This window comes from Oppia nitens, unplaced genomic scaffold (assembly GCF_028296485.1).
Source record: "Oppia nitens isolate AA-2021 unplaced genomic scaffold, nextdenovo-longstitch-racon4-pilon3 scaffold36_pilon_pilon_pilon, whole genome shotgun sequence".
In the NCBI taxonomy this organism is placed as follows: Eukaryota; Metazoa; Arthropoda; class Arachnida; order Sarcoptiformes; family Oppiidae; genus Oppia; species Oppia nitens.
Genome location: NW_026533217.1, coordinates 95,387 through 106,329, shown reverse-complemented (window position 1 = coordinate 106,329; position 10,943 = coordinate 95,387). Strand labels below are relative to the sequence as shown.

At 30.6% G+C, this 10,943-nt stretch overlaps 2 protein-coding genes across 2 annotated transcripts; one reads left to right on the top strand and one right to left on the bottom strand.

The window, feature by feature from the left end:
• Positions 1–470: 470 nt before the first annotated feature.
• LOC128957082 (membrane-associated guanylate kinase, WW and PDZ domain-containing protein 2-like) lies at positions 471–6,831 on the bottom strand. The gene is made up of 4 exons (XM_054302798.1): positions 6,132–6,831; positions 2,332–2,589; positions 1,084–2,247; positions 471–1,011 (listed from the first exon to the last, which is right to left on the bottom strand). The coding sequence occupies exons 1-4, from the start codon at positions 6,568–6,570 to the stop codon at positions 605–607; spliced, it is 2,268 nt and encodes a 755-aa protein (XP_054158773.1). The 5' UTR covers positions 6,571–6,831; the 3' UTR covers positions 471–604.
• Positions 6,832–8,823: 1,992 nt separating this feature from the next.
• LOC128957132 (probable serine/threonine-protein kinase DDB_G0271402) lies at positions 8,824–10,780 on the top strand. Its single transcript, XM_054302850.1, has 3 exons — positions 8,824–9,367; positions 9,440–9,654; positions 9,721–10,780. Exons 1-3 carry the CDS (start codon positions 9,073–9,075, stop codon positions 10,492–10,494), a joined length of 1,284 nt encoding a protein of 427 aa, XP_054158825.1. The 5' UTR covers positions 8,824–9,072; the 3' UTR covers positions 10,495–10,780.
• Positions 10,781–10,943: the final 163 nt, after the last annotated feature.

The following is a 10,943-nucleotide window of genomic DNA, read 5'->3' as shown; positions in this document are numbered from 1 at the left end:
TTTTTGTTTAAATATTATTGTCAATTATATATATAAGTTATTAAGTTATAACAATTTAACTGATAATACTATGATTTTGATACAATTATTGTTACAAAATAAAAATAAAATAAATTAAATATTAAGTTTATATAAATTATATAAAAATTTTTTCAAAAAAAAAATTAATTCATTATTTAGATGATAAATATATAAATGATATTATTATTATAATAATAATAATTAAAAAATAGTTATAAAATACAAAATGTTTTTTTTGTCTCTCAAAAAAAATATTATTAAATATATAAAACATTAAAAAATTAACAGTAATTTTTTCAAAACAAAATTATTATTTTTAATATACTGTATAATAATAATAATTTGATAATTAATTAAATTAGTTAATTAATTATGATTAATTAATTAACTTAATTAACATGATTAATTAATTAACTAATTTAATTAATTAGACAATAGTTAATGGAGGAGGGGAGGGGGTGGGGCTAAAAAATGATGATTACGGTAGACTACCGAACCAATTGTGTATATATGTGTGTGTGTGGACAGTATGGTAGTACCCGGTAAGGGGTTGGTGGTGGGGGGGGGTTCGGGTATGGACTGACTACTCCATAAATGTTGGCAACGTAGGTATGGGCGGCAATGAGTTGGTGGTGGTAGTAGTGGGCGCCCAATTGACACTATTATAAGTACTATTATTATTATTACTGGTATTACTTATTGCATAATTGCGCCTCAGTTTAAGTTTGACAGCCGATCCACTTTGACTAATCGAGTGGACAGCTTCGGCATGTGTGAGACCAACGGCTGAATAGCCATTGATTTCGATAATTTCGTCGCCAATGCCCAACAAACCGACAGCCGGTCCGTCCGGGGCTATCCTCAGTATAAACAATGGCATACCGTTAAACTCTTGGCCACCGCGTATGGAAAAACCGTAGCCGTTATGGCCGCGCGCGAGTTCAACGTAGTAACAGTCGGCAGGTATTATACGTAGGGTTAGACTATCACCTGAATTGTGTGGAAACAAATCAATCAATCAGTCAATCAATTATTACAATCCAATCAAATCAATCAAATTACCCGATTCTTTGATCAGTTGGACAATATCGGGATGACTGAGAGCCGTAATATCCGAGCCGTTGACGGCAACAATACGGTCGCGAATGTGTAGCCGCTGTGACCGATGTGCGGGCGAACCTTCGATGATACGGCCAATGAGGGCGCAATCGCCGCACGATATGATAACAAAACCGAACCCGACTTCCTGATCGTCCCGATACAGGGCAACGTCATAGGTTCCCGAATATCGGCGCCGAGTGACCAGAATCGATACGGTCGGACCTGTACGGGACATTAGTTCGACAACGTCGTGATGTGCGGCACCCGAAACGTTCCGGTCGTTTATGGATACAATTTCGTCGGATGCCTTGAGGCGACCGTCCCGATGGGCGACACCGCCGATGACTATCGAACCGATGGCTACATTGCGACCTTCTTCGGCACCGCCGACTATCCGAAAGCCGAATCCCTGATCGGATCGGTTAAGCGTTGCCTGAATATAGTCGAACTGGTGGTCATCGGTAGGAACTCCTGTAGTTGTCGTCGACATCTGTATAGTCGCTAACATATTATCGGTATTGTTGGCTATTGACTGAAATGTTGTGTCCAATGACATGTCGTCCGATGACAATCTGGTCATTGCTGGCGGCGGCGGATGCGGTAGTAATTGTGACTTTTGAATTGGGCTATGATTAGCATAATAATAGCCATCACCAGTGTTTGGATCATAGAAATGGCTATTATTATTGTGATTATTATTAGTATAGCCATTGGGTGTATATGTTGTGGTGATGTTGTTGTTATGGTTGGTGGTGGTGGCCATCGACATCATCATCAGCTCATCATCAGTTGGTGTCGTTGTCTGATTATTGCTGCCGTTTGTATGCCATCTACTACTGGTGTTGTTGTTGGTCTCCAACGGTGTCTGCGGTAACCTTTGCTGCTGGTGCTGCTGCTGGCGATACCTATGTTGTAGTTTCGGACGTTTGACCATCAATATGGCCGACTGGCCTACCGGACACTGTTTCAGGGCTTCGACTACTTCCAGATGAGACATTTCCGATAAATTAATTGAATTTATGGACATAAGTATATCTCCTTGTTTGAGATCGTGGCTACGGTCGACATCTAATATTTTTTTCACTTTCTGGCCTAACTGTGCATCACATATGGTAAACCCGAAACCTATATATCGAGGGGGGGGGAGACCATCAAAAATATATTAATATATCATATAATGACTATTAAAAAAAATAAATCCATACAAACCTTGTATGCCTTTTGTCAGTTCGACAGTTAGTATATCGTAGTCGTCGTCGTTCAGGTCGACCGGCAGCTGATAGCCGCGTGCAAACGTCAAACTGATACGATCGCCGACGGTAAACGTGGCAAACAAGCGGGCAATGTCGGCATGTTGGAGACCGTCTACCGATACACCAGATACCGATACCAGTATGTCGCCGGGTTCAATTTCGCCCGATAGGTGTGCGGGACCGCCGGGTATGATACTCTTGACCACTACGAGACCTGTTATTAGTGGTAATAAAAAAAAACAATTAATTAATTAATAAAATCAATCATTAATATAGTTTTCAAACACAACAACAACAACAAAAAAACTTTTTTTTTAAATTTCAATACATTAACAAAAAATATTAATAATTATAATAATTTTAAATAAACTTTTTTATATAAATAAAAAAAAATAAATCTAAAACTTTTAGTAGACAACAACAACATAAAACATTTTTTTTTAAAAAAAACTATTAAATATTTATTAATTTTTTTTAAATGTAATAAATACTTGAATAGACATTTTAAAAAAAAATCAATATATTAACAAAAAATATTAATAATTATAATAATTTTTAAATAAACTTTTAGTAGACAACAACAACATAAAACATTTTTTTTAAAAAAACTATTAAATATTTATTAATTTTTTTTAAATGTAATAAATACTTGAATAGACATTTAAAAAAAATTTCAATATATTAACAAAAAATATTAATAATTATAATAATTTTTAAATAAACTTTTAGTAGACAACAACAACATAAAACTTTTTTTTTAAAACTATTAAATATTTATTAATTTTTTTTTTAAAAATGTCTATTCAAGTATTTATTTTATATATATATTTTTAAAAATATAATTTAAATACAGGTAATACTGTATTTAACTATTCATAACTTATATATGAAACAAAAAAAAATATTAGTGTTTTATTTTTTGTTTGTTTTTAATTAATCAATTAACTAACTAACAAAAAAAATATGTCAAATAACTACTAAACTTGAAATGTTTTTATTTTACGGATATATGATTGTAATTATATTTATTTAATTGACAACTTAATATATTTTTTTTTTTAAAAATTTATATTTTATTTTATCATTGAAAATAATTTTTTAGAAAAACACAACTTTTCCAATGCATTTTAGTTTTAAGCAATTATTATTATTATTATTATTGATAAAAAAAATTGTTTTTATTTAATAAATAATTATAAACTGTTTTTAAAAAGCTATTAAATATTATGTCAAATAATTTATTTATTTATTTTTTTGTCAAACACTTAGAATTCAAAGTAGAAATAATTTTTTTTCCTTAAATACTAAAAATATAATTTATATATCATTTATATTAATAAATATATATATATATTATCGCTTATCATAAAAATACTAAATGAAATAATTTTTTTTATATATATAAATTTTAGATAACTTTTAGCACAATTTTATTTAGCTATAAAATAAAAATTATTTCATAACTTTATATATATACATAAAAATGTAGTAAATATTATGTACAATATTTTATCACTAAATATTTAAATTAAAACTATATATATAAACTAAAATTAAAAACAAACAAATATTTAAAAATCTCAAATTGTTTATATATTAAAATAAAAATATAATTATAATAATAATAATTATATTTTAATTTTTGACTATTAATAAATCTATTTATTTTTTAAATATTTATAATTATTATCAATTTTAGCTATCAGTAGTATTATTATTATTATTATTTATACTACAAAATTATAGTCTAATAATATAACATAACTACTAAACTAAAAAAAATTTTTTTTATATAATACTTATACAATAACCCAAAACAAAATAAAAAAACAAATAATAAAATATACAAAATTTATAAATAAATAGTTAATAAAAAACAAACATTTAAATCCATGTTTGACATACAAACTTAAAAATATATAATAATAATAACAACAAAAAAGATGCATAGATTAAGCAACAAAAAATTAAAAAAATATTATAATAATAATAATAAGTTATTTGTTATTCAAATAATTTTTAATATAAATTATTATTATTATAATATATAAACATTTGTGACTATTATTATTATTATAATTAATAATTTTTTTGTGTGTCCCCATAATACAAACACATTGTATGCAAAATTATTTATTTATTTAATTTTATTTTCTTCAAAATGTATCTATAGTTGTATTTAAAAATAAATTTTGTTATATTATATAAATAAATATAAAACTGTATATTATGTAAACTAAAAATTTTTATATACACTATACTTGTGATAATAATAATAATAATAATAATATAGTAGTCAACTTAATAATAATAATAATACTAAAATGTTGCTATTTTTAAATATTAAATTATATACATGTATATTTAAATATTAATATAATATATACAAAATAATCCTATTCAAAAAAATTTTTGTTGCTACTAATTTGTAAAATCAAATTTAGCATAATAAATAAATATATATAATATTATATATATATATATATATAATATATATGACAATAACTTTTTTGTTGTTGATAATAATAATAATAATAAATATTTATCATATTATGTCATGTATTGTATTGTATTTATTAATAATAATAAAAAAAAACTAAATACTAAATACAATGACAATAATATATGACAAAATAATTATAATAATATAATAATTATTATTATTATTATTATTATATTATTTCTATTATAATGATAATATTGCTAAGCTATTATTATTATTATTTAAAATTTCAAATATGTTACACTAGAAAAATAATAATAAATATTATTATTATTATTATTATATAACTTTTAACATAAGCATACAAATAGTCAAACATATTATTATTAATTAATAATAATAATAATTAAAACAAAAAATAAAATAAATGTCACTCATAATTGAAAAATAAAATTTATAAACTTATTATCCTATATATACACTGTATTTTAAACAATGGCTTAATTATTATATATATTTATATAAAGTTTTTAATTTTAATTAATATAATTATTACTATTTTTTTTCTTAGCCACAAATTATATGTTTAGACACATAGTTTCAAACAACAAAAAATTAAATAAAAAATGTCAAATAACTTTTTTGATAATAATAATAATAATAATGTAGAAAACATTGAGGACGACTGGGGGGCGAGGAGGGGGAGGGGGGTCTACATTAATCGGGCGAATGACCGAACCGATTAACCCGATAATTATCGGGAAGGATGTGTGTGTGTGTGTGTGTGTCAGACAGCATTTACCGATTACCCGGGTATTTAATTGATAAATAGACCCGATTATAGAGTTACCGAATATATCATAATAACAACAACAATATCGGTGACCGACAACCGGTCTGACCAACCAATTTCGGGTTCAGGTATTAACACACATACATACACATACATACATATACATATACATATACATATACATATACATATACATACATATACATACATACATACATACATACATACATACATACATACACATACATACATACACATACACATACACATACACATACACATACATACATACACACACATATACACACATGCATATACACACATACACACACACATACAAACACACATACATATACACACATACATACACACATACAAACACACACATACATATACACACATACATACACACATACACACACATACCGACCAATGGTGGTCAGCTTAATGGACACCGGATACGCACACAATCAATACGGTCGGGCGGGGAATTGGGGGCGAAAAAAAAATATTTACAAACCTTTATCAATCTCGACGAGTGTAAAGCCGAAACCGGCCGCACCTTTCGACAGTTCCGTTTCGTACGGCCGCTCATATTGTGTCCGTTTGTTGATGTGATCGATATAGTAGACACCGTACTGGGCATCGCATATACGTTCCCAGCCGTGCGGTAACTGTGGATGTTGTTGTTGTTGGTGTTGATGGTGGACACCATTACCGACGGTGTTGTTGTTGTTGTTGTGCGATAATGGCTGAGACGGCAGCGGTAACGGTGGCGGCGGCGGCGGTGATGATGATAGCGACCTATCGTCTATTGGCTGCGGCGGTGGCGGCGGCGGCCGTTGTCCGTCCGTATCGGTTGGTTGGCGATGATGATGATGGCCTCGACGGTTACCGCCGCTACCGCGATGATCGGTTTGGTGGCCGTCGGCGCCGTCTATGGCCTCCTTTTCCGTCATTATTATTATTATTATTAGGCTATATATAAACTATTTATCGGGTAGTCTATAGCGGGTAATGATTATTTGTTGGTCATTATTATTATAGCTACCGAAGCACTGGTCACTTACACACACACACACTGACAATGGGACAGACAGTCAGATAACCAAAAATAACAACAACAACGACAACCTACTAGTGCTGGTGTGGGAAACGGCTGTCAAATACATAGAGACATACATATAATACAGTAAATGTATATAAAGTTTATGGTATGTTATCCTATGGTATGCTATCCTATGCTATGCTATGCTATACTTAATGTTAATGTAATGTAATATACTGTACAAACATTATATGGTGACCAACAACAACACTATAAATGTATAGATATTTACTTTTAGAAAAAAATAAATTAAATAATTTTTAAATAAATTTTTATTTTTATTAACTTAAAGTTTGTATAATACAGTATTTATATATAAAAAAAATTTTAAATTAATTAAAATTTCTATAAATAAATAATTTTTTTTTTTAAAAATATAAATGTATAGATATTTACTTTTAACAAAAAAATAATTTAAATAATTATATATTTTTATTAACTTAAAGTTTGTATAATATTTTTTTTATAATAAAATTAAAATGAATTTAAATTCCTATAAATAAATTATTTTTAAAAAAAAATATAAATGTATAGATATTTACTTTAAAAAAAATAAATAAAATAATTTTTAAAATAAATATATTTTTTATTATTTTATTAAAGTGTGTATAATATTTATAATTATTTTTTTTTTAAAAATCAATTAAGATTCCTATAAAGAAAAATAATTTTTTTAATAGCAAAAAAATATATATATATTTACATTGATACTAAATATGTTTTAAAAAAAATTAATTACTAATATAAATATAATGGGAATATTGTCCCGGGTATATTATGGTATATTTGGTTACTATGGCAAACAATAGAGTAAAATACTACATATAAATACCGCATACAATAAACACCAGTCACACACACACACACACACACATAGTACTGCCATATTGGCAATCACTGCTGACACCTAGTATTCAATTAATTTATCTATGGAGGGGGGGGGGTTACCATTGGCAACCAAAATGACAAACAATTGATGAAATTTTAGCATTATACTATTTTATTTAAAAAACACACAAATACTACCATGTACAATATTTAATATTTTTAATATTTAACTAATAATAGAAAAATACAATAAAGTGAAAAGGTTAAAATTAAAAAATATTTTTTAATTTAATTATTTTTTTTTAATATTTATATATTTTTTATAAAATAAAATTATTAAATGTTAAGATATTTTTTTCTTGTTGATAAACGCCATCTGTTTGTTTAGTAATACAGTATATAACGTGCGCGCACACACCTCTACACACAGACAATAAAGTTTACATGTCGATTTTTCTAAACAGAGTATATCTAATCCATACATTGCGCACATATGTCTTACAAACATTTTTAAAAAACTGATAATACACACATACACATACACATACACATACACATACACATATACATATACATATACATACACATACACATACACATACACATACACATACACATACATATACACATACACATACACATACACATACACATACACATACACATACACATACACATACACATACACATACACATACACATACACATACACATACACATACACATACACATACACATACACATACACATACACATACACATACACATACACATACACATACACATACACATACACATACACATACACATACACATACACATACACATACACATACACATACACATACACATACACATACACATACACATACACATACACATACACATACACATACACATACACATACACATACACATACACATACACATACACATACACATACACATACACATACACATACACATACACATACACATACACATACAAACATACACAACAAGTTAAGCGCCTATAACTATAACACTTAACTGTATAACAGTAGCGCACTTTGGCTGTAGTATTATCAGACATATAGTATGACTAACTATTGGTTATATATACACACAATACTATCGGGTGTTGCCATTGAAATAACACAACACATACACACAGTGTGTATGCATTGAATGGCATTTTTTTTTTTGGTGTGTATTTACAACAGTTTGTATTATACAGTATATATTGAATCGATTGTTCAATTGATATCAATGTTGTATTAAAAATATCAATTCAATTGAAATCATTGATCGATTGATTGCATCAAAAGTTTTTCAAAACTAAACTAAAAACTAAATAAAAAATTATTATTAAAACAGAAAATTAAAAATAAAAAGTTTTTTGTTTTATAATCCAATCAATTGATCCGCAAATTAGAGATTTTAAGAGAAAGAGAGAGAGAGAGAGACCAGTAGTTTGTGTGGTGTTGTTATAGTCATCGGCATATAGCCGATAGTGTCCGCACGTGGAAACAGTACTACCGATAATATGATTGCCGAAATCGAGGACAATTCGGAAGAGTTGGACCAATTGGTCGATGAAGAGGACGATGAAGACAACAACAACCATAACAACAGTCATCATCACAACCATAACAACGGACACCAACACCACAACAACAACGGCGTCGGCGTCGGAGGTGTCGATGAAGACGACGATATGGAAGAGGAAGAAGAAGAAGAAGATGACGACAAAGAAGTGATCGGTATTAGCGACGATAACGACGAATCGGACGACGGCTGCGGCGGCGTTGGTGTTGGCGGTGACGGCGGCGGAGATACCGGTAACTGATGAACACATGACCGATATCTGACTTAATCTCTCTCTCTCTCTCTCTCTCTTTGTATTTGATTAGCCAATGTATGCGAGTTAGACCAGTCAAACCAGTTGACAGTAGTGCCGACCAATAGTCTGATGTCCGATTCGGCCGACGGCAGTAACGACGATAGCCGGCATAATATGATGGTCGGAGGCGATGGTGGCGGCAGTAGTGGTAGTGGTATAGGCGGAAGTATCGGCGGCGGCATCGACGACAATATGGGCCAAACGCATAGCGTTAAGATTGTTAAGGTTTTTAGCATTATATCACTGTTTTACCGATCAATTTGTTGCTGACCAATCAATTAAATCAATTAGGTAGTACCGTTACCGCACGCCCGATCGGAAGTTTGGTCGTATTTCGGTTTTATTGCCGACGATGACGGCGAAATACAGGACAAAAAGAAGGCCATCTGCAAGATATGCGCCTCAACGCTGGCCTATTCGGGTAATACAACCAATTTGTTTACCCATTTGAAGGCCATGCATCCGGAAGCCCAGCCCCAGAAACTGGCGCCGACTAATCGTACGCCGCGTACGGGCAAAAAGTTTGGTAACAAACGTAAGTCGGATGTATTGGACGGCGCCGGCAGTGGTCAGCTAATTGTACGGGCGATACACTATTCATCGTCGCCGCACACCAACAACAACAACAACAGTAGCGACCATCATATGTATAGTGATGACAATGACCACCAATCGGGAGGCGGCGGCGGTCATCATCATCTGACACTACTAAACCATAATCATCATCACAACCACCACCAGAAACCGCATCACAAATCACAGCAAACAACTGTATCGTTGTATAACAACTCGACCGACAACTCGTCATCGGCATCGACAACAACAACGACTAACCATAACCACCATATGATTACTAGCGATGATATAACGGCATCGTTGGTCAATTGGTTGGTGAAAGATTGTCGGCCGATATGCGTTGTTGAGGGTAAAGGGTTTGTCGAAATGCTACGGCAATTGGTACCGGGATATCAGGTACCGGATACTAAACGATTGACCAATCAGGTGAAGAAAAAGTACGATGAAGTTCGCCGGGAACTCATATTGAAGGCCATGCAGGACGAGTAGGTTGTTTACCAGTCTAGTTGTGATGGGATGGGATGGTTGGATGGCTACTACTACTACTACCACTATTTGTACCTAACGGTGCTAATCAAACCAAACAAACAAATAACTACCAGATCTACCGTTAATTGGTTTACTGATTGCCAATCGGGAACCGTTAGGTTTTTTTTTACCACCGCATTAATCGTGTGATTTTGTTGTTGTTGTTGTTGTTATCGATGATAATCATTGTCTGTATATATATATAATACTGTAAATAATGAATTACCTACCGATCCTCTCATGTTGTTGTCGTTAGTGTTGTTATTGATAGAGAAAAAACAGGGGCGGGGCGGGGAGGTGGGTTATTACCATGATAACTTATTTTTTGTACAAATATAACAAAACAATTTATTTGTTGGATCTCATTGATTGATTGATTAATTAATTTGATAATAGACTCTATATATATA

What these genes read in the sequence shown, in the direction of transcription:
- LOC128957082 (XM_054302798.1), bottom strand. Translation starts at nt 6,570, where the DNA reads ATGACGGAAAAGGAGGCCATAGACGGCGCCGACGGCCACCAAACCGAT. An exon ending in ACTCGTCGAGATTGATAAAG is followed by an intron (nt 2,590 to 6,131) that starts GTTTGTAAATAT and finishes CACTAATAACAG; the next exon opens with GTCTCGTAGTGGTCAAGAGT. An exon ending in CCAACTGATCAAAGAATCGG is followed by an intron (nt 1,012 to 1,083) that starts GTAATTTGATTG and finishes CACACAATTCAG; the next exon opens with GTGATAGTCTAACCCTACGT.
- LOC128957132 (XM_054302850.1), top strand. Translation starts at nt 9,073, where the DNA reads ATGATTGCCGAAATCGAGGACAATTCGGAAGAGTTGGACCAATTGGTC. An exon ending in TGACGGCGGCGGAGATACCG is followed by an intron (nt 9,368 to 9,439) that starts GTAACTGATGAA and finishes GTATTTGATTAG; the next exon opens with CCAATGTATGCGAGTTAGAC. An exon ending in ATAGCGTTAAGATTGTTAAG is followed by an intron (nt 9,655 to 9,720) that starts GTTTTTAGCATT and finishes TAAATCAATTAG; the next exon opens with GTAGTACCGTTACCGCACGC.